Genomic DNA, 27,980 nt, shown 5'->3' with positions numbered 1-27,980 from the left:
GTAAAAGAATTTTACATTATGATCCAAGGGTGGTGGGGTAAGGAGAAGGAGCAGCAGAACAATCCAACAAACAAAAAGGGAAACAGAAATGCATAGTGGAAGGGATCTGAAGGGTGGGTAGGGGCATTGCCCAACTAAAATGCAATTGGTTTTTTACTGAGTACTATTCATGGGAAGACAGCATCCTGACTCCTTCTCTATACAGCATATTGGGAGCAAAAATGATGCATCCAGGTGGATATATGATTACGGGTTGGAATACAGGGAAAGAAGAAGTCAGAAATAGACACTGAGAGAGTCACTGGCTGGCTGGCTGCAAATACTGACTCTCCAGTAGTGATAGAATAAAAAAGTGGGGGATATCTCTGGAAGATTCAAGAGATAGGGGGCAACTCTTCTATGGTTTTGACTTGCCCAGCAGATTTCCACATACACACGTGTACACGCCTATGTTTGCATGCACACACATATACACATAACTGACTGCCCTTCCTGGAAGCACAGAAGAATAAGAAGCCGCCAGAAGAAGAAGCCACCCACCCGACGTCCCAGGCTGCAGCCACCTGGAGAAGCTGCCAGCCCTGTGGTCCAGGGCGCCAGCGCCTGTGGCCAGGAAAATAGGTTCCCTCTTCTCCTACTGCAGTCATTACTTCAATATTCCCCTTCTGAATTTCTCTCCTGTGCTGCAACCCAACTCCACTTTTCATCGGAAGGATACGGAACAGAGAGAGCAGTGTTAAAAGCTTACATTTTTAAGCTGGTAAGGTTGGTACTTAAACATATAAATGGAAAACTAGAGTCCTTAAGGTAACAAAGGCTACAAAGGACAGGGACAGCGCATGACCTATTATATCCAGCAATCCATATGGGGACTGAAAACTTTGCAATGATGACAATTAGTGAAGATATGAATCAACTAAAATAGTTGACAGGGACAATTCTTCCATCTTTGAAAATATCTACATCAAATCTGTTTAAATAGATTTTCATCTGCATAATATAACACATTCTGACAAGACCACCACCACCACCAATGTGGTCAGTGTTGTGCCGATAAATGTTTAATAACTGAGGGACCCCCCCCACCCCCAGGGGACAAATTTTTGTGCACCGGGCTACTAGTTGGAGAATAAATGGGATTTCTTCCTTTTAGAATTCATTAAGCTATTCTTAATGCTTAATAGATGGACAATGTCAACAAAAGCTCAATAGCCACTTTAAAAAAGATGTGTTATCAGGTTATAGAATCTAGTATGCCCATAGAAATAACTCTAGTAATTACATTTTTCTAGTTCTCTCCAAATCTCTACTTGTTTTTTGGTCAACTTGACAGTGATCTATGTGCATTGACAGAAATGAAATAAAGTCCCCTGTTGGTCGTGTTTCTGTCAATCTCCCCTTGAGTTCCCTGGGGCTTATTTTATGATTCTTAATGCTATGCTATTTGGTACATAAAGATTTATGACCGTTATATTCTCACCGGAGCTTGTACTTTTTCTCATTATAAAGTCTCACCTTTTCTTTTTTAACACTTTAAAAACAAAACAAAAAATGCTTTGTCTATAACAAAACTTGTGATCCCAGCTTTCTTTTTGTTAGCATTTGCCTGTATGCCTTCTTTCTTTTTATTTTTAAATCTTCCTGGGTCATTTCCTTCAGTAGTTATCTCATATATACAGCATGTAGTTAGGTTTAAGTTTTGAAGCCAATAGGAAAACCTTTTTCTGTCAGTAACTGAATATATCACACTGACATTTATTGGCATAACGAATAAATGTAGGCATAATCCAGTTATCTTGTTATTTGTTGTGTTTTCCTGAGGAAATCCATAAGCTCATGAAATTACATGCACAATTTTACACGTATTTACATCCATCAGGTTCTCAGTGGGGTCACGGATGCCAAATTGGTTCAGAATCACTTCTCCATATGAAACACCCCCAGTTCCTTCCATTGCTCCCGTGGCAGGGCATCCAGATCCCTTGTCTTTCTGGAGTCTCCCTCTGGACCCACCTGCTTTCTCGTTGGACTGTGAGATCATTCAGGGCAAGGGGAGTTTCAGACAAACCCTGGGCTCCTATATAGTATAGCTCCTTGGAAATACTTGGTTTTATAGAGAAAACTCAAGACTCGTGAGCCATCAGCTTCGTCTGCCCCTGATTCCACCAAGGTGGCCAAACTTTCGTTTACTCACCCACAGGTTCTGTAACTGAACACAATAAAGCTTTCTTCGTCCGTCCTCTCTATGAAGGTCACACAGGTGTGCTTCTCCCAGTGTCTCATAGCCTGCTTAAAAATGGCCCTCTGGCTTCCTGAAACGACAAGGCAAGTGCCCATCACTTCACTCATGGCTCTTTCCTCAGATGCTTTAACCCTTTGAGTGCCAACCAATATCCTAGGAACTATGCTAAAATTGCCAAGGCATTTTTGCTGATTTTACAGCAGTTTAGGAAAAAAATTATGAATCGCAAGTAAATGAAGTTACATATTCAAAAACTTAAGGAAACCTTTACTACATTGACATATTTAGCAATATCATCATCACTAATAAAAACAGACTTAGAACTGGACGCCTTTTCGAAGCTTTGATAGCGCTCCCGGCACTTTTGGCGAAAGACAGGAGGAGTGAGATCGCGTTCCCCAGCGTTCTAGGTGTTAATGCATGCTGGCTTACAACATAGCTTGTGCCAATGATTTAAAAAAAAAAAAAAAAGCTTGTTCAGGTGACTCAGAGTAGAAATGTACTAGGAATCAGGGTTTACCTTGCTAAGAATAAATACAATTTTCCTGAATTACCGAAACATAGAGAGTAGGAGTTTGTGAAATGGAAGAGGGGGAAATGGATTTTCAAACTATCTAGGCTTCCCAGCTTTTCCTTTGTGTTGAAAGTACTTTTCTAAACTTACAAAATATTATCTTACACAGGTTACCCAATTTGGAAACTTTAGGCTTCTGAAGTAACTCACCAGCACAACATTCCACACCCTCATTTTATTTTATAACCATAGGAGGGCATTCCCCTGTGCTCTAAAAATTCTATTTGCATGGGCATCCTTGCTACCTTTGCATGGGGTTCAGTGTTTTCTGGAGCAACCTTGAAACTACTTTTCTAAAAAGCCTTTAAAAACAGGTGAATTTCATGCTTTCTCTGAACCTGTGTTCATATTTCCTTGATTAAAAATGTATTGAAAAATAAAACAGTTAAGTAAGTTGTCTGGGAGTAAGAATAAAGTAGTTGTTAACTCCAGGCTGCTAGTTAGAAATAGGAAATAATTATTGTTTTCAAAATCTATCAATCAGAGATGAAGAAGACTATTTTTATTTTTCTAGAAGCCATGAGGGGCTAGTTTGGTCCGTACAGAGGTTGGTGGATCTGAATTCTAGGGTGACCTTGTTGCAAAAAAAACAGCCAGCCAACCAACAGCAGGCCTCCAGTCTAAAAGATATGGGTGTGGTGTCCTATTGTTGTCCCTAGAAACATGCATATAGAACAAAGAGTTGCTTAGCTGTCCTTTTTTTTTTTTTGACATCTTTATACTTTGAGTTCAAATTGTTCATAGCTCAGTTACTCACAGAAATAGCGATCCCACTAATTACAGGATAATAAAAATCTCTGTGTAAAGAAAGTTCTCTATATAAAATTAGCTTATTTTGATGAAGGTTATATAAATCCTTGATCAGAAAAGCACACCAGGTCTGAAAGAACACAGTTAAGATACCAAATATTAGAAAGACTATATAAAGCGGGTGCTGGGAGAGAGTATCTGGTTGGGGAGTCAAAGAAGGCCTTTGTGGACGTGTTATTGATCAGAGACTCCAATGATCAGAAGAAGCCCGCCAGGAGAAGATGGGGGGAACAACACTCCAGGCAGACAGGGACAAGTGCACAAGTGTGCTAAGTTGGCAATGCATTGGGCATGTTCCGGAAAAGAAAGACAACAGGTGAGGCTAGTGCACAGCAACTAAGGAAAGAGGAGGAGAGAAGGTAAAACACTAGCTGGGAGAGGGGCAAGGGCTGCCAGGAGGTCATGGTCAGGACTTTCTGTTGCATCAGTGGTGATGGGAAGCCACTAAATGACTTACACATTTTAAGATAATAATACCAATAACAAATAATTACTAGTTACTACGGGTTCGGCACTATTCTAAGTGCTTTATCTCAATTAACTCATTTAATTCTCAAAACAACCCTATGGAGTGGAGAATATCATCCCATTGACAGAAGAGGGAACTGAGGCAGGAGGGGTTAACTAAGTAACGGGCCCCAGGGCATACGGCTGGTAAGTGCTGCAGCCAGGATTGGACCCAGGTGGACTAACCATGTCTACTGGTCCCTCTAGTTACCGTCTGGAATAGTTCTGGGGTGGGGGTGGTCCAGGATGCTCAGGCAGAGGACAGGGGAGCCATCACGTGTAGCTGCTCACACTCTTCCTTCTGCCTGCAAACCCTGTCTAGCCTTCAAGACCAGGATCATATGTCACCCCTACATGAAGCCTCGGGGACCAGGGGACCATCTTTGAGGACGTCACCCCAACAGAGACTGCAGTTTCCCTGTGCCTAGTGCACAAAACCCTGTTTGCATGAGGGAGAGTTAGCAGGTAGGACTGCTGTGACCCCACAGCTGCTCAGTCCCACCTAGTCCTTCCTGGGAGGACTATGTCAACCCAGGGAGACCGAACACCAAGCCCCAAAGGAGGCCTCATCTGGGCCACTGACCTGTGAAGTTTCCTCCAATGACGTAGGGGATGACCCCTCCGGGCCATATTCTCTCCGTCCTTGAGGTTGTGGCTCTTCGGACCCGGGAAGAGAAGGTCTCAGCTCTGGCACTCGAGGTCCCAGGGCTCTGCGGAAACATGGCATTCTCCTCGCCATCTGCAAGAGAGTCACACTGCCTTTTACTTTGCTTTTAATTCATCCTGTGCATTATGGTTAAGATATATTATCCGTGAATCCACCAAATGTGTGTTCTAAAGGGAGCATTTGATCTGGTCTGGGTTTTGAACCGGTGGACAGTAATTTTCCAGACAGGGCAACAATGAATGTGGTAAGTGTACCAGACCTATGACTAGAGTGGGTCTGGCTTGCTGGAGGCCTTGAATGAGACCATATGGGGCCTGAGGGCAGCCTATGGACCACAGAATTATGTGGGCACAGACATCTCACAACCCTTTGGGTTGGAGCCAAGTTAGGAGCATGCTCCCTTCTCAAAGCCACCCATATTTGAGGGAACAAACTGAGTCATAATGCTGAAGTTCAGTTTTTTCGCTGTATATGACATGGTTTTTATAAATTGAAATTCTTATTGAGATAATTGTAGATTCACATGCAGTTGCAAGAAATAAAGAGAGACATGGCCGACGCTCCATCCACTGAGCCAAACCGGTTTCGGCATAAATTGAAATTCTTATTGAGATAATTGTAGATTCACATGCAGTTGCAAGAAATAATAGAGAGACATTTTGTGTACACTTTACTGTGTTCCCCAATAGAAACATTTTACAAAACTATAGTACAATGACAACTGGATTATGGGCATTAACAATCAACTGGTCTCACTCAGGTTTCCCCAGCACGATGTATACTCGTGTGTGTGTGTGTGTGTGTGTGTGTGTGTGTGTGTGTGTGTGTGTGTAGGGGGGTGGGAGTGGAGGGAGTGGGGGGGGGTAAGGTTTGATGCAGTTTTATCACATGTAAACGTTTCTGTATCCTCCACCACATTCTAGATACTGAACAGCTCCATCATAAGGATCCAGGATCCTTCATGTTGCCATAATCACATCCACCTCCTCACTCCTCTCCCCCGCAACCCATCCCTAAACTCCCAACCACTAATCTGGTCTCCATTTCGAAAATGTTTGTCATCTGAACACTATTATAAAAATGAAATCTTACAGTATATGACCTTTGGGAATTGGCTTTCTTTACTCAGTGCAATACCCGGAGATTCATCCAAGTTGTTGCATGTGTCAATAGTTTCTTTTGGATGCTAATGAGTATTCCCTGATATGTATATACTACAGTTTGTTTAACTGTTCACCTCTTGAAGGACTTCTGGGCTGTTTCCTGCTATTTATTACAAATAAAGCTGTTATGAACATTCAAGCACAACAGTTTGTGTGAAGATAGTTTTTATTTCTCTGAGATAAATACCCAAGAATGGAATTGCTGAGTCATATACTAGTAGCAATTGGGTTTATTTCTGGGTCCTCTATTCTGTGCCATTGATCTATGTGTTTATCCCTCTGCTAACATGACACTGTCTTGATTACTGCAGTTAGATAGTGAGGTATTTAATATCAGATAGAGTGAGTACTCCTACTTTAGACTTCTTTTCCATGATTGTTTTAGCTATGTTTTCATATAAATTTTTATGTGTCTTTCCCTGTAAATTTTAGAATAAGCTTCTCTATACCAACAATAAAACCATGCTGGGGTTTTGATAGGAATTACATTAAACCTATAGATCAATTTGGAGAGAGCTGGCATCTTTACACATTAAACGGTCCCATTTTATCCTCCATATTGCTATGCCTTTTTTCACATTTTCTGTCTCCTTATCTCCGTGGTAAAATTTCCATGCTCACCTTAGATCTACTTTCTACTTCACTAATTCTCTCTTCAATTGTGTTCAATATAACATTTATCCCATTCCAGTTTCAATAAACATACAGTAGTTGTCATTTCTAGAGCCCTATTTAGGGGCTTCTAAGTTCGCCTGTTCTTTTGTTTTGTTTTTCCCCACTAGGGTTCAGATTCTTCCACTGGCTCTTCAGTTAGTTTATGTATATTTATTTAATGTCATACAGATTGTTCTATTATTTCTATACTCGGGGTATTAATTCTCCAACTTATTGTCTCTGCTGATTCTTCTCCACAGATTAATACATTTTTTTTATGTTTCTCATGTTTTTATTTAAAGTTTTTTTTTTTTAGGTGAGATGATTCCTTTCCACAGGAGTCCCCTATGGCCTCATCATGAGTGTGACCCTGTTTTTCATTTTTTCAGGGTTCTTAGAATGCTGTGGATTCTCGATCCATTATTATGTTAATGTCTAAGTTTAGGGTTTCCATACTAGTATATAGGAAATATAATTTGAGAACTTATACCTATAGGAGGAACAGGCTTTGGGATTCAGTTTCTCATAGGAGATATTTTTTCCCCACTTGGAGCCTAGGAAAGATAGCAAGATTTCTTGCCATTCCTGTCAGTTTAAATGTCCTCTGCAGTCTTGCCTCCATCTGAAGGTTAGTTCCATGTGTTTATGTTTCCCCTTCTCTTCTGATCAGGGCAATTTCCCGTTCCTTCCTTTGAGCTTAACTCTGTATTTTTAATTTGGGGTGGAGAAGAGGTTACATGTTTTTTCAGCAGTTCTCTGTTTGTATAAGAGGTCCCCACTTGTTCAACGGGTCATATCACCAGAACCAAAAAGTTGGCACGTCATACATTTTTTAACCTGAAAATAATTGTTTCACCGCTAGAATTTCTAGATCAGAAGTCGTGCACTTGCAGCTCTTGGGATAAACCCAACCCACAGATGTGTTTTGTTTGGCCTAAACATTTTTGGCCCACACTGTGTATTTTTTTTTTAAATCTTACTTTAGTAGCCAATTTTTAAAAATCAAAAGATTTCACATAAAAATGCAGATTTTCTAGTTTTTCTTTAAAAAACGGTAAGACCTGGCAACAGTGAGTTAATCTTCTGTCATTTACAACCCACTGGAGTTAAGTAGCACCTCCTCCCCATAGTCAGTTTCCGGCATTTCTCTCCCACTTCCCCCTGTCCCAGCCAGCCAGCTTCACCCACTGACATTACCTGCTTGGCCTCTACATATATTCTAACGCGCTATCTCAGTCCTAGACTACAAATTGCGCCCAGATTTCAAATATGAGTTGCCCCAGGAGACTGGAAGGTCCCCGGGGGGCCAGGACCTGACACTGGCTTGTTCACACTCTGTTCACACCCAGCGCATTGCCTGGTTGGTGGTAAGCATTCAGGGTTTTCATATTTTGAATGAATTAATTAAAGAATGGATGAGTTATGCTAAAAATAAACAGCCCCACAGTCCAAACAATTCTGTGGTGGTAACCTCTTCAAAATATTGGCAGCCCCGAAACCCTTAATGTTCAAATACTGAGAATCATCACGTCTTAAGTAATCACAGGCAGCGATGTAGCAAGTGGACGTTTGTTATTCATTTCCCATATGGTTTTCAACAAGTCTCTTAATTTTCCTCTGCCTCCAACTCTCCTTTGGAGAATGGACAAGAATACTTCTCTCTCGGAGGCACTAACACTAAGAGCATGTTTCTCAGACAACTGTGTTATACGTGCATGTGACCCAGTACTGTCAGGGCTGGTATGCAGCCGAGTCAGCATGGGAAAGTCTTAAGTGCACCTGGAAAGAAACCAGGCTGTAATTTCCAGAGATGGGTTATTGAATGACAGCTTCCCCCTCGGTCCGGTGAGAAATTTAATTTGCCAAGGACTCAACACAGGAAGCATTTGCCGATTAAAAATATGTCTAAACAGATGTTCCGCTTAGCCTGGAAGAAGGATCTTAATGCAACTGTCATTATTGGATTTTCTTGGATTACTACTATCTGGAACCGGAGTGCAAATAGAAGGATGTAATTATGTATTATGGCCAAGAGTCCTGCATTTAAAAAGGAGCTCAGGGGGTCTGAAAGGATTTAACACGCTGGGGGCGGGGTGGGCTGGGGGATAAAGTCCATTTAGATCCTCTGGCCCTGGGAGTGGACCCTGTCCTCGCTGAAGAAGCAGAGGGGCCGTAACTATTCAATGTTCCATCTTCAGCGGAAGGCACAGCCGTGTCATAAACAGAACCAGGCCTGACCCGGCCTTCTCAAGCGAGGAACTGTGAATTTTCAATTAGTCAACTGATGACTCCCACACTAGAAGTAAACACCCGGACGGTCCAGCCATCTGCATAACCCTCAGCCCACAGATGATGGGCAAATGTGCACCTGGCCAGAGCTGTGGCAATCCCGAGCGACTAAAGAGCAGCTCCTCACTGCATAAGTGGTTCTCAAACCTAGATGCCCATTTGAATCAACTGGGGAACTTTAAAAAAAAATTCTGGCCCGGCTTGTGTGGCTCAGTGGTTGAGTGCTGACCTATGAACCAGGAGGTCAGGGTTTGATTCCTGGTCAGGGCACATGCCCAGGTTGCAGGCTTGATCCCTAATAGGGGGCGTGCAGGAGGCAGCTGAATGATAATTCTCTCTCATCATTTATGTTTCTATCTCTCTCTCCCTCTCCTTTCCTCTCTGAAATCAATAAAAATAAAAAATAAATTCTGGTGTCTGCCCCCTGCCCTGAGGCGGTGACTCAATGGGCCTACAGTGTCGTCAAGGCATCTGTAGTTTTTGAAGCTCTCCAGGGGATTCGCAGGTGCAGGTTAGTTTGAGAACCACCGATATAGCCCAAAGGTTAAGAGCAAGGAGTGTGGGGTCAGAGGACTTAGGTGCAGGGTAGACACTGCCATTTGCTCCCTGTGTGGCCTTGGATAAGCCGCCCTCCCCTGAGCCTTCCTTCCTGCTGCATGGTGGCGGTGTGGGCACTGAACCAGGTAATAAATGTCAAATGCCCGCCATGGTGGGGACTCAAGGCGAGCTGTAGTGATGACTATCAAGGTCTGCATTTGGGGAGAAGCTAGAAAAAATGCCTAAGGTGGGGCTTAGCGGTCACAGCCAGATACGCTGATGTAAGTGACTTTCAGGGGTTTAGCACTGAGTGATGCTTTGCGCCCAAGTTGGTGGGAGTCCCTATTTTCTGGTGCAACCAGGTTCCGTTATTTGCTTGGGCACAAAGCCCATTGGGACTGTTCCTGGAAGTGACAGGTCCGTTCTCTATTACGAATATGGTTCTGGAAATCAGGCTCCAGCACAATCATAGCTTCGTTCATGGAGCAGTTACATGCCACCCCATTTCATTAATCCCATTATCAGCCCCAAAATGCAGGCTGAGCTCCCAATTCCAGGGAGGGAGGCTCCTGAGACCAGACCGTCTGCCTGGATGCTCAGTGAGCAGTTCTCCCAGTCCCTAGCCCTCCCCAGAGCTGGGAGCACAAATCCCACCGTCAGGGCTGAAGGGAGACACATAAAGCCAGGAAATAACCCGGCCACCGAAGCCAGCAGGCCCAGGGCTTCACTCGGATCCTTTCTCCTGCCTGGGCGGTCTCTTTTTCTGGGAGTAGGGGGGGGAGGAAGGGGGAGGTTGTGATTAAAGGAGAATCTGAGATTGACACAACTCGCCTTATCTTTAATTCCAACAAAAGAGGAAGCATCCAAGCCAGAGCCTGACAGTGTCCAGGGGGGACAATTGGATGAGAAGGCTGAAAGGACAGGCTAGCACAGCCTGCCCTCACCTCCCCTTTGGGGTCTGCTTTCCCCTCAGGATTGCCCTGGATGCTGAAAGACCTGCTCCTCTGAGGCTGTCATACAGAGTGGACGACGGGCCTGGCCTTGACATTATCCTCTTCAAACAAACCAGGGTCATTTGAGGAGCTGCAGACTATGGATTTAGCCAGCTTTAGGAGTTCGGGGCCTGGTAGATGAGGGAATGCTGTCATCATCCTCCTTAAAAAATCCAAGAAGGTCTCTTGTTGCGGTGTGGTATTGTGCACAACCCCTCCGGAGACAGAATTTTAATGGGCTGCAGCAGCCTTATTCCTTCCTGTCCCTCTTAATTGTGTTTCTCTGCAGCTGTTGAACAGCTGTGGGATTCCAGTCCAGAGGTGGACAATGCACTTTCAATGCTGGATAATATAATTCTTGGAGGTGGAGGTAGAGAAGAAGAAGTGGAGGAGGTACGTTCATGGAGTACCATTTACACAACAGACACCTGGCTATGCACTTTGGATAAACATTATTTCTAATTCTCTCTAAATCTCTTATGAGGAGTTAGATAACTTATCCAAGGTCATAGCTACTAAGAGGCTGAGCTGGGATGCAAACCCAAGTGTGTCTGACTATCCCAGTTTATTTGTTTGGGTCATTTTACACCCAGTAAACTAGTAAATATTAAAAACCCTGACAATGTCTATTGCTGGTGAGCAGGTGAGAAGCAATGAGGAAAGGTGGCAGATGGTCTCCAAATACAGCCACCAGCAAGTTCTCTCATCCTTGTGAGCTCCTGTCACTTATCACATTAGGGATGGAATCTATTTTCTTCTCCTTGAACCTGGGCTGGACTTTAGCTTGTTGTAACCAATAGAATGTGACTGAAGTAGCATTCAGGGAGTTTTAAGTCAACTAATGGCTTCTGCTTCCTCCCTCTAGGAAGCCAGCTGCCATGCTATGTCTCCGGCTAGACAACTAAGTGGTGAATGTCCACGTGGAGAGAGGAGTCATGTGGGGAGGTACACTGAAGCACCAAGGCTGTGACTAAAGCTTCCTTTGGCCTCCCGGCCCAGCCCAGCTTCTAGCCGAATGTAGTCAAGTGAGTGACCTCAGCCAACGTCAGCCGAAGAACCACCCCACTGAGCCCAGTCAACCCACAGAACCATGGAAGTTAACAAAATCACTGTCTGAAGTCACTAAGTTTGAGGGTAGTTTTTATGCGACAGTAAATCACTTAAATCAGGAAGGAAACATTAGGTTTGGCATCTGTATCGCTGCATGTGATGGCAAACCCCTCTGTTTTCATTCCCACACCCTATGCTCCACTGTCACCGCTAAGTGCTGGTCATCCATGGCCAAAATGAAGTGCCACTGAGTTTGTCAGATGTCTTGGAGCCTGAACATGCATAAGTCAAAATACCTTTGAGTAAGCAAAGCAGTTAAATACAGATGTTAAAGGGGGCCTTGCACATGGTTCCAGAAACAAACTGTGTGACTGAGAAACAAGTGCACAATGTCAAATGGTGGTGGCGGGGAGTGGGAGCTAAAGCATCTGCCTGTCTCTGAAAGAGGTCACATTGACAAGACGGGCATCAGAAACGGAGTAAAAAAATGGGCAAAGGACAGGAAAAGGTGAGTCACAGAAGTGCACACCCAAATCACTGGCAAAGGTAGAAAAAGACGCTCAAAGTCACGGGCAGTCAGAGAAATACAAATAAGTAATAATAAGCTTCCATTTGCATTACTGAAAATAACGATAATACCTAGAGTTAGGAAGGATATGGGGAAAGGGACCCAGCTTTAAGTTGCTATGGAAATGTGAATGGTTACCCCTTTTGAAACGCATTCTAGCAACACTGTTCATGATGGCAAAAACCTGAAGTGAATATTAATTGATAAAGGAAGGATTGAATAAATGATGGTCTACTCATACCAGTAATATTTTGCAACTATTCAGAAGAATAAATTGAAGTTGTAACAAGTGTCTTAGAGGGGGTTCCCATAAGGTATTGATGAATGAGAAAAGCACATAAAAAACATGTATCAAATATGATCCCATTTTTTAAAAAATGACAAAGCTTATAGCTATATATATGTTTGTATGTGTATATGTATAAATCTGTACATAAATAGATGTGCATATATATGCATGGAGAAAAAATATGGAAGAGTGCATACAAAGTCATTTGCATGCATTACCTAGAAAAGGGTAGAAAAAAAGAAGAGAAGGAGGTAGCCAAATTAAAGGGAAAAGAAAAAAAGGAGAAAACACTAAAAAAGTATGTAATTACATCATCACATTTACACATTTGTGTGAATTATATATATGCATTTGTGTAAAATTATGTAGATGCATGTGTATCTGTGAAATATAAAATAACATTAAAGCAAAAACATAAAATAAAGCAAATAATAATTTGTACTTCATCCTTACATAGTCATCCCCCAAACTTAGGATTCTGGCACTTTAAAATTATTCCCTTTGCTCTGTGTTAACTTTATGTAGAAGAAATGCCATCGCTGGCAGTGAGCCCCGATTCCCATAGAAAGCAGGCCGCTAAGCAGGAAAAGTTCTCCAAAAGCGAGACACCTTCCCATAACCTCCAGGCTAGAATCTCACAACTTGGAGAGCACTCGTAGGCCTGAGCATAATGCAGACAGGAAGCGGTGGTACTTCCAGGCTGGTACCTGCTGATAGGTGGCCTTGCCCACAGACAGCCACAACCCCACCTGCTGCCTCCCCTAACAGCCCAGGCTTCTCTAGTCAACACCCTCCCCTCCCCAGCCCCTAACCCAGCTTTATTTTCCTTCCTTGCCTCCCATGCCCACTTGTTCTGTCAGACCCCAAACTTTATCATCCCTCCTTTCAGCCCCCAGGGGCTTCAATTCACAAGCCGAGTTCTAGAGAGAAAGGTCAAGTACAGATTGCGGAGTTTAACTAAAGACCATACCGTCTCTGAGCAACCAAATGCCACACTCTATCCCTTTCTCTGGCAGCCAGCCCACCCCACTCAACAAAAGGACACACTCCCTCATGCCCACAGACTTCAGGACTTCTTAGTCCACTAAGATGAAAGGTATATAAGAGGTTCCCAAAGCCAGGGTTGTAGAGAGGGAACATGGGGAGCAACTGCTTAGTGGGTATGGAGTTGGCTTTTCAGGTGTTGAAAACAACATGGATCTAGACAATGGTGATGGCTGCACAGCATTGTGAATGCACGTAATGCTCCTCAATCGTACATGTTAAAATGGTAAATTTCATGTGAAATTTACCACATTTTTTTTTAAGGACCCAAAGGCCTGGTGGGCCTCGCATTACCCTCTCTAGCGTCCTCGCTGCTGGCATTTGCGGCTGTAGCATTCGGCCAGCTCTCGAATGACTGGTCTTCAAGTCCACCTGAAGGAAAGAAGAAGAAAATCCATGAGGACACATCAGCCTTCTTTGCACCAGCACCGAAAGGAGGGAGACACCTGGTCACGGGAGGAGGGCGGGGATCAATCCATGAGGACACATCAGCCTTCTTTGCACCAGCACCAAGAGAGGAGGGAGACACCTGGTCACTGGGGGGATGATCCGAATCAGCAGCAGAATGGTAAAGATTTGTTCCACAAGGGTCTCCTGAGCACCTACTGTGCGCCAGGACCTGTTCTAGACACTAAGGCAAAAGCAAAAACCAACCCTGCTTATTTTTAATAACCACACACATAATTCACAAATTATAAACTCTCCTTGATCAGCTCAAGGGGACTTGAAGTCAAATATACAAATAGGCAAATCCCAAAGTCAGCTCCCTCACCCCCACCTCCATGAGAAAGCCCGAACACAAACAGGACAGGCTCCTGGAGCCCCCCTGCTGTGGAACCCACAGGACGTCATCTGTGCTGCCTTGGCTGAAACAGGCATTCTGGTTCTTCGGGGTGAGTCTCCTTTCAGAAACTGTTCTGTTTACTTTGTAAATCAGACTCTGCGGACACCGCCTCAGGCCAGGACAGCGATGCTTGCCAGTAGCCATGATCCATAAGCCGGCTCTCATCCCTCCCCACCAGGAACACGGTCAGTCACCCATTCTTATTAGACCCAGTGCAAGTCACTGGGGATCCAGCAATGAACAAGACAGGCAGGTGTGTACATTCTAAATGGGTGGGCAATAAACAGTAAGAAAATAAATAAGATCCTTGCAGGTTCAGAAAATGCTCTGGAGATCCAATTCAGTATGTGGTGAAGCATGATTGGAGCAGCTGCTTAGAAGGTGGTCGGAAAAGGCCCTTCCAGGGAGGTGACACTCGGAGACCCAAGTCAGTGCGACCCCAGCAGAAGGCAGGGTGGCGAAAGAACCCGGATCAGGAATAGACTTGGCCTATGGAGGCGCCAACATGGTGGCCGAGTGGGGCAAGGCTGAAAGCAGGAGAGGGACAGAGAGGGGTGCTATTATCTGCTTTACCAAAGTCTCTCTGGCAGGCAAAAGAGAAAGCCGGGCGATCAGTAAGGAGCCTTGTGAAGGTCCAGAGGCGAGACAGCAGTGGATGGGCTGGACAGTGCAATGGAGATGTTGGGACCTGTCATATTACAGGTGGAGTTGGAGGCAGAGCAACGAGAGAGGCCGATGGGACTGAGGGGGGCCACCCAGGACTCCTATAGTTGAGGCTGGAAAAACTGAATGGGTAGTGACACCAGAAAGCAGATTTGAGGACAAAACCTGGGTCCATGAGAGACGATCATACACATGAATCCACACCAAACCCATTATAGGACAATAGTATTTACTAATTCAAAATTATTTCTTACCTTCGTTTAGAAATTTGCAACTTCCAAAGCAGTTTCCCCACAGCCCCTTTGACTCTTGAGTACAAGACTCAGTGGCAGACAGAGTGGCATCCCATTTTACAGAGGAGGACACTGGGACACAAAATAATTATCCCAGGGTTGTCAATCCCATCAGGGAAGCTGAGGGCTCAGGACAGGCCCCTGGTCACAGCCTGATGTTCTGTCCCATGTCCCACAGCTAGAAAGGGTCCCAAACACGAAGCCCATGGTCTGGCCCCAGACAACCCCTGGAGACAGCCCTGTGGTCCCACATCCCAACTCTCGATGTGCAGACGACTTCTTCCTCTCTTGTGACTGACATTGGCGGGGGACCAGGCTGCATGCTGACATTCTTGTATGCCTTCATCCTGCTCGTTCCGATGCCTTTCTGGCCAACTCAGAATCCACTCACACACTCCCTGCAGCTGCCGGGGCCTTCGCTGCCAGCTCCCAGCCCTCTGGGTATTCTTCCAGTTGCGATATCATTTCCTCTCGGGCTAAAGGTTGGGGGAAATCCTGATGGTATGAAAATCACTGGCCAGCAGAGGAATGTGCCATGTGTGGAGTGGAGGAGAGCCCGAGGCCGAGGCTCCGGGACTAGCTTAGTCTTTCCTCCGCCGTGTAACTGTGGCTAAGACCCTGGGTATTAGTATTTTCCATCTGTCAAATGGGCTGTTGTGAGGACCAAATGAGGTAATGAGTTTGTTCAGGAACTCACTCATTCAACAAATATTTATCCAGCACCTGCAACATGCCAGATGCTGTTTCTGCTGTGCAGGATATGACACTGAACAAAGTCTACCCTGACCTCATGGAAATTATATTCTGATGGAGGGCAGGAGAGAAAACAATAAACAAATAGACAACTAAGTATCTAAGTCAGTTGTTAACAAGCACTATGAAGAAAATAAATGAAGGTGAGAGAAATACTGAATGCGAGGCATGAGGGTGTGTGATTTCAGTTGAGGTAGAAAAAGCAAAAGCCCAAAGAAAGTGAGGGCAAGAGTCTGTAGCTTAATGAAAGCATTCCAAAGGGAGGGAATAGCAGGTGCAAAGGCCCTGGGGTGGGAGTGTACTTGGCAGGAGGGGAGCGGATATGACTGTACTGGAATGAGCGAGGGAGAGAGTAGTAGGCAATGAGGTCAGCGGGCAGGGGAGGGTCTGGAGAGTCAGCTCATGTGAGGCCTTGCAGGCCATTTTCAGCATTGGGGCATTGATGCTGAGAGACCTAGATGGGACTCAGAGGACATGAAAGAGTTTTGTAACTGCAGCTCTGAATATGAGCCAGGTTATCAGTAGTGGATAGGAGGGAGACATAGGAGCTTGGATTTGAAAGAAGAGTCCATATAGCACTCGGCCTGGAGGGTTGGTAAGTTAGACCTGCTTGGCTCCTGCACAAGGGGTGGGAAACATAAGAAACAGACCTGTAAGGATACCTGGGCAAAGACTGGTTCAGGTTAGCTGGAGGCTGTGGTTGAGAGCTAAGGAGAGTGGGGGGGCAGGGGAGGTTGGTAGAGGCAGGCAGAGGAGGGGATGGATTGAGGACTTCTGATTCCCTTCACCTCCTGGTGCTTAGGGTTATAAAGCTCTGGAGTTGGGGGGAGACCCGATGCGGGAAAGAATCGGTGTTCACTAAGTGTCAATTATGGTGCTGACCATGCACTAAGAACAATGCCAAATGCTTTCCTGGCCTTGAATTGTATAATTCTAGCCTCATAAAAACCAATGACAAAAGGGCCATAAATATCCCCATTTTATAGATGAAGAAACAAGGCAAAGTGATTTGCCTGTCTTGAGAGAACAGAGATTAGTAGTAGTGGTGACACTGGAGGTGGGTCCTGTCTGATCCCCAAACCTGTACTCCTTCCCCTCAGCCTCACCCCCAGAAAGAACAAGGAGAACAAGGGGTGCCTAGGAGAGGCTGGTTACTCCCCAGGGACCCACGGCATTTTCCAGGTCTGTGGGGGGAACATCCAAAGTCAGTGATGAGGTTGAGGCCATGGGCACAGATCCCTCCTCATCTGCCATCTTTGTCAGTGATGAGGTTGAGGCCATGGGCACAGATCCCTCATCTGCCATCCTCACCTGCAAGAGACGGATGGCCCTGTCTTTTCTTAGAAGGGCTTTCTCAGAAGCTCGGATCTCACGTTCTAGCACAGCTGAGCCTGGAATCTACTTGGAGTTAATGTGGTTTGGCCACTCCCCCGATGAAAACCCTTGCAAGGCTCCCTACTGCTCTTGGGATGAGTTCCAACTCCTAACATAGCCAATGAGGCCCTGTGATCTGGGCCCACTGGCCTCCTCCACCTGTGCTTCGGGGCTTCCTGCTACTTTCCCACTCCCATTCTCTGCCTAACCACCCTAAGCTACTTACAGCACGTGGATTTCCACTTCTCTCTTAGTGATGCACCTGCCTTTGGCCATACCCACCTCTTCACCTGGCCAGCATTTACAGGTCCTTCAAGTGTCAGCCTGGATACCACTTCCTCTGGGAAGCTGCCTGTTGATCCTCGCAGGTTAGAGGGGCACCTCTGTGCCCTATGACCCCCTGGATTTACATCCCTCATCACAAGGTATTGTGATTTTCTAAGTGTCAGCCTGGATACCACTTCCTCTGGGAAGCTGCCCTGTTGATCCTCGCAGGTTAGAGGAGCACCTCTGTGCCCTATGACCCCCTGGATTTACATCTCTCATCACAAGGTATTGTGATTTCCTATTTACTCAGCTGCCCCCCACCGCCCCCTCTCTGGTTTCTAATTTTTAGCATTTTGTAGAAATTGACTTTGTTTTGTCCTAAAACAAACAGCCAACGCTGTGCCTGGCACAGAGCAGGCACTCAATAATCCCCCCCCCCCCCGTCTGGTTTCTAATTTTTAGCATTTTGAAGAAATTGACTTTATTTTGTCCTAAAACAAACAGCCAACACTGTGCTTGGCACAGAGCAGGCACTCAATGAAATATGTGATGCATAAATGGACGGACAGACAGTTACTTGAAAAGAGAATTCAATAATTTTTAACTCAGAGGAACTGATGGAAAAATTTGTCTTTATCAGTTTTGGAGGGAGAACGCAGATATTCTTGTAGCAATGGTTCTCAGCCTTGGCTGCACTTTGGGATCACCTGGGAAGCTTTTTAGAAAAATACTGATGCCTGGGTCCCCCCCCAGGTTCTTGTTTAACTGCTCTGGGGCATGGCCTGGGTCTTGGGATTTTTTAAAGCTCCCAAGTGATTCTAAAATCCTGTCAGAGGAAGCACCGTCTCAGGAATATTTTCTTACAACCAACCTCTCTCCTTCCAAGCACACCAGGAATGGAAGATGTGGGGCTGGAGACAGACACCAAATGCTAAGAAAAGTCATTTCTCACATCTACACTCGTGGAAAGTGTTGCTCTGTTTCACTGAAAACAGGTGTGGCTGTGGCTAAAACTGCAGTACTAGGCACACGGAACAAGGAACAGAGAAATACAGCCTGACACAGACAAAGATTCGGGGACAATGGGGGAGGGACTCAGAGTGTGGGGATATGTTTTTCCTCGGGTGGGATTTCAAGACAAAAATATTTGGAAAAATAAAACATATATATCCTTATATTTGATCTTTGGTTAATTACCTCTTCAGTCAGAGGATATGGAAAGATCTTGTAGATTTCATTAGTCACAGGGGTTTATTCAAACATCTCCTTTGCATAAGAAACCCAGGCTTACAGCTGGTCTCTGGGAAAGAATGCCCTCCAGGCCCTGAAAGAGAGCCCGGGGCCTGTTCACCCTCTCCCTGGAACACAGCGGAGGTCAGCGGCCCGTGATGCCTGGGGGCCAGGCTGAAATGTTTCTATCCAGCATTTGCAATTCAATCCCACAGTTTCCTTTATGGAACAATTCACTAAATTCAGAGTTGTTCTTTTTTCTAATTCACCATATAATTCACCTCCCAAGTTCAATTAAGAAGCAATCTGTTAGCAACTTTGTGAGCAAGCTGCTTTTCTTTGGGAAAGCCCAATTTTCTTCTGCTTCGAACAAAAAAGTGGCTTAATTAGATGCATCATAAGAGCCATTGATGTATACACAACGCCCCTCCGCCATAATTAATGAAATGTTAACTATGTATATCCAAAGCCATCTAGGGCAGAGCCTGGTTCCACACCTCAGTCTTGTTCATTTGAACAATAGTGGCTATGAGTTCATATTCTTAATTTGGTAATTACTAAACAAAACGTTATATTCATTATTCCCTCCACCCCTCACTCTTAGAGCCAAACACTACTTGGGCTTGGGCTTTCTTAAACACAAGGATAACTACCATTTTAAGTGCTGATTATTTGCAGGTACAACACATATGTTATCTACTTAAGCCTCAAGCCCCCCTCTCAAGTGGGTATATCCCCATTTTACGTGCAGGGTAACTGAGGCTCTCAGCAGTACCAATATCACTGGGGACACATAGCCATTGGGTGGGGAGGTTGAGATTCTTTCCAGATCAGTCTGGTGTCAAAGCCTGTCGTATACATTGCATGCTAAAGTAACCCTGCCTGGGCAACCTTCGCGCTCCTGTTTCCTGATGTGAACGATGACATGTTAAAACAGGGCAGGAGTAGCCATTTCAGAGGAGCTACCCTGCACATCTTCCTTTTCCTTATCTTCCAAACTGGACAAAACTGCCAACAGTCCAAGAAGTCAGCTGGAATGAGAATATCTTGTTTGTAAGGCCTGATGGAAGTGGACTACACCAATAATCAAATCTCTAACCAGTCAATGAAGTACAAATCTAGCCTTTTTCCAGATGACCAAATCTTAAGCCAGTCCATGAGGTACAAATCTAACCTCACCTCATCCAGCACCAATGAAATAACGTACCCCATCTTCCTTCCTTCCCTTGGGACCCTGAGCTCCTCTCCTGTATTGGGGGAACACTATTTGGGTTTTTGCCTGAATCTGTTCTTCCCAAATTACAATTCTTTGATCTCAAATAAACATTTGTTGCTTCTCATTCAGACTTTTTATTTTTAGGTTAACACTGACTTTTTAATACATACAGCCCTGGCCCATCAGAGGTAAATCTAGCATGAAACTGCTATGCTTTACTCTATGAAAAAGTAAAGGAATCTCTAGTAAAGATCCTAAAAATTGCTTTATTACCAGTCCATTCATTCAATACATCTTGGCTGAGGGCCTGCTTTGGGCAGCACTGTGTTGGGTTCCTTAAGGCAGAACAGGCAGGGCTTACCTTCATGGTGCCTCCACGGTTCCATGGAGGGAATGAAAATCAACAATAAACAGATCATTTCATGGAGGGATTAAGCACTTTGGAGAAATTAAAACAGAGCTTTTGAAAGAGCAACGGCGGGTGCGAGCTCACAACAGAGACCTGCATGATGAAAGGGGGACATTCATTTGGGAAGAGTATTCTAGGGAGGGGGAAGCAAATAAAAAGTCCTCAAGAGGGAAAACAGTCTGATATGGCTGGAGCTAGGGCTGACTGAGCCGCACCAGCTCCTGCAGCCTCATCCTCACAACCATGGCTTAAGCAGTCTCAACTTGCCATGCCCTTTGGTCAGATGTAAATGCACAGCAACCCCATGAGTAAGCATCGTCCCTCTTTTACAGAAGATAAAACTGAGGCTCATGAATAAGTTGTCCGAGGTCATCCAGCTGGTAAAAAACTAAACTTGCATTCTAAGGTGGACCCTTCTGACTCCAGAATCCATGCTCATAACCCCTGCCCCTCAACCCTATACCTGCAGGTATGGTCCGAGCGAGCATTCCAGGCAAGGTCAATGAATGAAATATCTGTACACCTCGGTCAGAAAACTACCTTCAAGACATACAGGCTCAGCCGAGGTTTCAGTTATCCATTAGGGGAAAAAAATGACATACTCTTAATGATTCAGGAACGAACCAGGCAACCACGATAGTAATCAATGTGCAATCCTAAGTAATTCGGTGCCAAGTAATTGTTATATCTCTGCCAAATTTCAAATGCTACAGAAGGGAAGGGGAAAAGAGTTAAATGATTTTTGCCAGTTTCTGTTAATGAAGTGATTTAATATTGGCGATTGTGTAACAAAATGGGAATCCTTGTACACTGCTGGTGGAGGAGCAATATCAATTGATAACATGTTACGAGGTATTTCGCAAGATGTACCAAAGTCTTTTAAAAGAGGCAATATGATTTTCACCCAAGAACATGACTTCTACGTTTCTGTACTAAGGAATTGATTGGCAATGAAGACAACGGATGTTCATCTCCACATTTTTTATAACAAAGACTGTGACAACCACACCCAAGGGGGGAGTGGTAAAATGAATTATGATATAATGGAACACTGTGTAACCTTTTAAACTGTTTTAGAAAAGAGTTTCCTGAATGGGAAACATGTTCATAGTATAAATAAAAAAGAACAGGTTAAGAAGTAGTACCCAGTTTGATTCCAATAGACTAGAGTCTGAATCCATCTTTTTAAAAAAAATCTACAAAAACAAAAGAAAAAGAAAAAACATTGGATGTAAATACCCACAATGTCCATTGTGATTATCTCCAGTTGGTGATTTTTGCATTAACTTTATTTTCTCATATACTTACCAAAATTTCCAAATTTTATTCAATATATTACTTTTTAAAATCGGGAAGTAAAAAGATTTTCAAAAAGAAGAACTAGATTACAGCATACACTTTGTCTAAAAACATGTGCTCTGCAGTTTGTAGTGTATGTGCACGCAAGCGCGCGTACACACACACACACACACACACACACACACACACACACGGTTGCTGGGGAAACCGTTAGCCGATGGGAAAGAAACATAGTTGTGTTTACACAGATGGAATGTTGTGGCCCAACCTTTTTTTTCTGCTCTGGCCATGGAAAGAGAAAAATAAGGAGTCCATACCTTGGCACTTACCCTCTCTGTGTTTTGGTTTTTTCATCCATAAAATGGGGTTAAGGGCATTCACCTCTTAGAGTTCTTATGCCAATTAAGAGATATAATACATTCAAGATATAGAACAATGGCCCATAATCAGCACTCAATGAGTTAGCTATGCGTATTATTATTATCACTATTGACTCTAAAACTGCTCTGAAGTCTGAAGGAGCAGATTAGGGTGAAACAATAAGCCACAGAGACAAGACATTTTATACCTGAAGCATCCCAATTCAAGTAAAAAGTTCAAGTTATCCTTAAAATAGACTTAACAAAACCTAGTTTAGGCTAAGAATCCATTGAAAGTCAATGGCAGTCAGTGGGAGAAAAGCATCCACTATACCCAGGCATGGATTTCCTTAAACCTGGTTCCAAATAGTGCTCACCCATAACAATTTGAGATATCAAATAACTATTAAAAGTTAACTAAAGATATATGAGTGACTAGATTATGTGTAGTCATCCTGTTATTCCTGGGAAAGTGGAGCTGATTGGCCCCTTCACTTCCAGCTGAGCTCAGAACCATTGGATAACCTCAGAACCACCTAAGGCAGTGGTTCTCAACCTTGGCTGCACATTAGAATCACCTGGGAATCTTTTTAAAATCCTGATTTCTGGGCCTCATCCTCCAGAAATTCTGTTTCTTTGTTATGGGGTGGGGCCACAACATTAGTAACAAAGAAACAGAATTTCTGGAGGATGAGGCCCAGAAATCAGGATTTTAAAAAGATTCCCAGGTGATTCTAATGTGCAGCCAAGGTTGAGAACCACTGACCTAAGGATCCCACTTCTGGATAGCTCTCACCACCTGCCTTGAATCATGTTAATTCCACAATAGACTGTGTGGGAGACACAGCTGTGACCCAGACACTAACCCACCCACAGGAGCCATGAGGCACAAGGAACAGTGAGAGCAATCAGATGAAGGAAATCCCACTCCCAACCTGGAAGTCAAGGAGGGCTTCCTGGAACTGGCATTGAAGAACATGAAAGGTTACAACAAGTGGGGGTGGGAAGGTGTCAGGCAGGAACAGAACACAGAAGGGAACCAATTTGCCCAGCTTTTGCACAGCTTTTTCTATCTAAGTGGTCTTTGTCAGGATATTTAATTTCTTTGAGCTTTAGTTTCCTCATCCATAAAAATCGACATAATAGGACTCTAACTTTTCAGTTTGTGAGCACACCTAAAACAGTGCCTGGCACATTGTAGCCATAATCTTACTAATGATTATTCTTCAGGTCAGCTTCCCCAAATGAAGTTATGTGTTTAATGCAATCGTGACTCAAATTCTAAACTCAGCCTTTTGCATGAAGCCATCCCCCTCCTCTCTGCTTCATTTTCATCTCCCTCATGGCCATTTGTTCACTCAGTCCTTCATTCAACAAGCTTCTATGGGGCATCTCTCTGTACCAGGCACTGTACCAGGTGCCAGGGACAGAAAAACAGATCAGACACAGTTCCCACTCTCAAGGAGCTCCTAGCCCTGGTCATACCATGCCCACAGTACAATTATTTGTAAACCAATCTGTTGTGCCCACAAGACAACTCCTTAAGGACTGAGACAACACCTCTCTGTCTCTACCGTGTGGCGTTCACAGCAGATGCTAACAAATACATCCATTTTAATTGGACTGAATTGAATTGGCTAATGCTTGCATATATTATCTCAGCTAATTCTCACTGCACCTGTGTGGGGTAGGGTATTATTACTGTTATCTCCATTTTACAGATGAGGAAACGGAGACTTAATGAGGTAAAGCACATGTGTGTCTTCATAGAAAATCCTAGAAGAATTTTATCACGTGGCCTTTGCACAGATGCCAAATGACTAGTAAAGGTGTACAAATATCTCAAAGGGCAAACCCCATAAATTGGGTCACAGAAACAGTAGCATAGAACTCAGGAAATGAAAGGAAGGAAAAGGCCACCCCAAACCCTCTCCAGAGAACTAGAGGAGAGAAGCAGAAAGAACAGCACAGAGCTTCATGACCTGTCTCTGACCTTTCAGGACAGAATTCCACTTGGTTCAAGAAGTGCAGAGCAATGTCTTCACCTTTCAGAGATAGTACAGGTAACTAGAGGCTAAGGTAACTAATGTTTTTTGGGTGGTGGCATATGCCAGTGAAATGTAATGGGCTCTTTGTTTCTGAGTGGTTAATACCCATTAATGGTTCTAACCCAATGATGCACTGGGCCAGAAAGAAACTGTTCTGATGCCAACACACATGCTGGGCCATTAATCACCCCTGCAAGACACCGAGTGTCCTGTTTGACTTCTCTGTGTTTTTCCCCTGTATCATCCAGGGACCGACACATGACCTGCTGTGTTGCAAGCAGGTGCCAGAGACTGAAAGTTCATGGAAAAGAAGAAAAGATGTTCCAGGGAAGGAACTTTTTCCAGACTACCAGGCAATAGCTGAAGCTCTAGGATCCTCTCCCCTTAAAGGAGATGAGAGAAGTGGCCCTGGCCAGTGTCATGGGACCTGAATGGGGGTCCAAGGATGGTGTCTCTTCCTCAATGGCCCAATATGCAAACGCAAATGCCTAAGGTTGGGGGGCCAGGCACGTAATACATCAGAGTGAAAGAGGTTGGGTGGGGGAGGTAGATAGGGAGTAGTGGGGTCTGTGGCAAATAGCAGAGCACCTGCTCCTCCCGATTTCAACCCATCATCAGGCAACTCCATTGATTGTTGCCATGTGGGGTTGCTGGACCCACATGGCCAGATCTCCCAATTTTTCAAGAGAAGCCAGAATTCTGGATATTTATGAGAAACCTGATTTTTAAATGTTGGCAGTAAATTAAAATTCTTTAAGCACTACAAAACAAGCAAAACCCATCTGCAGACCAGATTTGGCTCATGGGCTGACCCCTTAGGACCTTTGGGCTGCAGAGTAAATGGAAAAGTCATGCCTCTAGGGCAGCGGTTCTCAACCTGTGGGTCGCGAATAATGAAAATACATCCTGCATATCAGATATTTACATTACGATTCAACAGTAGCAAAATTACAGTTATGAAGTAGCAACAAAAATAATTTTATGGTTGGGGGTCACCACAACATGAGGAACTGTATTAAAGGGTCACGGCATTAGGAAGGTTGAGAATCACTGCTCTAGGGGGTGCCAATGTCTAGGGGGATGGAAGAAATTCCCTGGGCAATGGCAGCCAAGTTGCAGGGGATGCTTGAGGGTAATGGAGAACCTGGGAAGCAGAAAGCAAGAGGCAGTAGGAGCAGGACAGGGGCTGGGTAAAGATCAGAGGTTCAATGTCAAGGCCAGCTGAGGCTCTTCTCTCGCTGCTTAGAGCATACAGGCTCACTGAAGGACACCAAAGGAATAAGATGACCAGAACTCAGGATGAGATTCCACTGGCAACTCCACCACCATCATAACCTTCTCTCTCTGGACTTCCTTGGAAACCACAGAAATAATGACCTGCAGATGTTGTGTAAACAACCTCAGAATACGTGACTTTGTCCTATACACCAGCCACAGGTCAGCATGATGGCAGCGGGGAACCTCATCCAAACTCACACTAGCAGGGCCATCTGCCACCCCTCAAGCTGCGTCACTGGCTTTCCCAGTCCAGCTCACTTGTCACGGGTGTGCAGTGTCTCCGTCCCTCACGTGGCTCTGCTGTGGGAGGCAGGCTGACCTTTCTTAACCTCCTCTCTTCAGCCCATTGTTGTTTACTGCTGTTTTCTAAGATAAGACAAAGGGAGGCTACAGTCACATTTTTGCCAACACCTATGGGACCCCACTGGAGGGTCTCTGGAAGGTCTCGGGTTAGATGCAATTGGAGCAGACTGTTCTAAAGTTCCACGAGGTTCCATGAAGGAGAAGCCCAAAACTACTGTTATCCAATCAGACATGCATGCAGCAGACCCCACGCAGCAGTGCGTCCCCATCCATTCATGCCTTATCTTTGGCAAAAGAACCAAGACTCATTCTTGGCCCTCAGGAAGCCTAGAGTCCAACCCTCTATTTTACAGATAAGGAAACTGAGGTCACATTAGGTAAAGTGACATGGCCAATGTCTGCCATGTAGTGGGTAACTCTGAAAGTTTGTGGCACTAGTTTTGTCCAAAAACAATTTAGTTCATTATCGTGCCCAATAAGAAAATACTTGAGTAGTAAATGCATTTGAATCAAAGGTCCATTCCCAGCTGTAACAAAATGCAAACATCTCAGAGAGGCCAAGAAACACAGAGCAAAGGTGCATAGCTTTAAGAAAACTACAAATGCTGAGTTCAAAAATGTTAGGAGGTGATTACTTGTTGGCTAGATCATTCTTTATTTTGTCAAAAAGGATCCACTACAGGCTCTCTTAAGTCAAGGTGGGAAATTTTTTTCATGTCTAGGTCATTAATGTAGAATGACTGATTGGAGGGCTGCATAAATAACAAGACTTTAAGTATGGTTTATTTCATTTCATTTTGCTTTAGAAATCAATTACCATTTACTTTAAGAACAGGAAACATACTACCATTCAATAAATCAATAAATAAATACATAAATACATACATACACAGTTAAAGGAGAACAAAAATAGAATCAGATTAAGAAGAACCAAAACGTGATGTTTGGGGAGGTGAGGCACGATCCTCTTGTTGGCCAAAACTGAGAGGCAAAGATTGGATCCTCAGTTGTGCCCATGCTCAGCTCTCATGCTCTCTGGAACAAAGGCACAGACCTACCACCTGCTTCCATTATCACTGTTTGCTCCTCTTACCTCCTGGTGGCTCTGTTGTTAGCCCTCTGATCAGCTCATTTTATACTCATTTCCTTGGATATCTCTCCACTCTTAGGACTTCCACGGTACCCCTACATCAGTAGGTACTACAGACATTCAGTGGGGGACCTCGAATTGAGGGATCATGATATAGACTTGGGCATGCTGGCCATGATGGGTCAGGTGCAAAAAGAAGAGGCAAAGTAAAAACGAGACACTCCATGGCCCCTGAGAAGAGAAGCCAGCCTTGTTCCTTTCTCTCCAATTTCTAGCTCAATCTCCAAGAGGCCAGCTCTTCTGCTTCTGTCTTAGATGGCCATGAGAGTATATTTCTAAATAAATGATTTTACTTCAGCTATTCAGAGTGGGATTCTGTACCTTGAAACTGAAGGAAACTTGTCTAGAATGTCAGGTCCTAAGCTCTTGTTTGTCCTGGTTTGTCAAACTAATCTCTCAGTTTTGACTCAGGCTCCCAGATTCATGGCCCATGAAGAGGCCTGGGATAAGGGCTCTCTGGATGGATGGATAGATGCCCACAGGTGGTCACTGTCCCTCCCCGACCTGGTTCTCAGCCCCCACTGTGGCTCCAAGTGGACTCCCAGCCCAGTTTCTCCAAATTCTGACCAATGTAGTCACAATAAAAATCAACCAAAAGGTGAATTTTCTTTTCCCAACACTTCAAGTTCACAATGAACTCTGGCTTCCATCCAAGGTATAAGTCAGCCTCTGAATGAGGCCCCAGGGAATGAGATGATAGAATCCTTATGTTGCATTCTTTTTTCCTTCCCAAAGAACAGATGTGCACTTTATCAGATGCCTCTTTATCATCTCAAATCATCTTACTAAATTGAAAACTTTATGGGCGGAATGACTGCCAGGCCCTTCCCACTCGTCTCCCAGCTGCCAACTGCTGCTGTGGGCTCACCCGGCCCTGTGCTCAGTTGGGGGAGTTGAAAAAGTTTGGGATCAACACTTGAGGGTTTCAGCAGCATATCTTTGGGCCCGATTTTGATCTGTGGTGTTCTGCTCAATTTCTGATGTTTATCCCTATCTTATTCTCTCAGGCCAAGCTTCTGGCATGTTATTTTCCCTCATACCCTCTTCCCAGAAGAACCAGGGGTCCATACCTCGGCACAGAACTGGAATTTTCTGTGAGTTCTAGGCA

At 44.4% G+C, this 27,980-nt stretch overlaps 1 protein-coding gene across 1 annotated transcript in view; it reads right to left on the bottom strand.

Moving 5' to 3' along the window:
- The window catches only part of TLL2 (tolloid-like 2), a gene marked incomplete at its 5' end in the record, with an annotated part of 97,848 nt that overhangs the window by 45,949 nt on the left and 23,919 nt on the right, over positions 1 to 27,980 (bottom strand). The window contains 3 exons of the mRNA XM_005885466.2: positions 2,195 to 2,312; positions 4,717 to 4,872; positions 13,681 to 13,758. Coding sequence (XP_005885528.1) covers positions 2,195 to 2,312; positions 4,717 to 4,872; positions 13,681 to 13,758 — 352 coding nt within the window. The remainder of the gene's footprint in view (positions 1 to 2,194; positions 2,313 to 4,716; positions 4,873 to 13,680; positions 13,759 to 27,980) is intronic.

The sequence above is a fragment of the Myotis brandtii genome, unplaced genomic scaffold, assembly GCF_000412655.1.
Source record: "Myotis brandtii unplaced genomic scaffold, ASM41265v1 scaffold902, whole genome shotgun sequence".
Classification (NCBI taxonomy): domain Eukaryota; kingdom Metazoa; phylum Chordata; class Mammalia; order Chiroptera; family Vespertilionidae; genus Myotis; species Myotis brandtii.
Note: the sequence above shows the minus strand (reverse complement) of the source record. Positions and strands in the feature narration are given on the sequence as shown.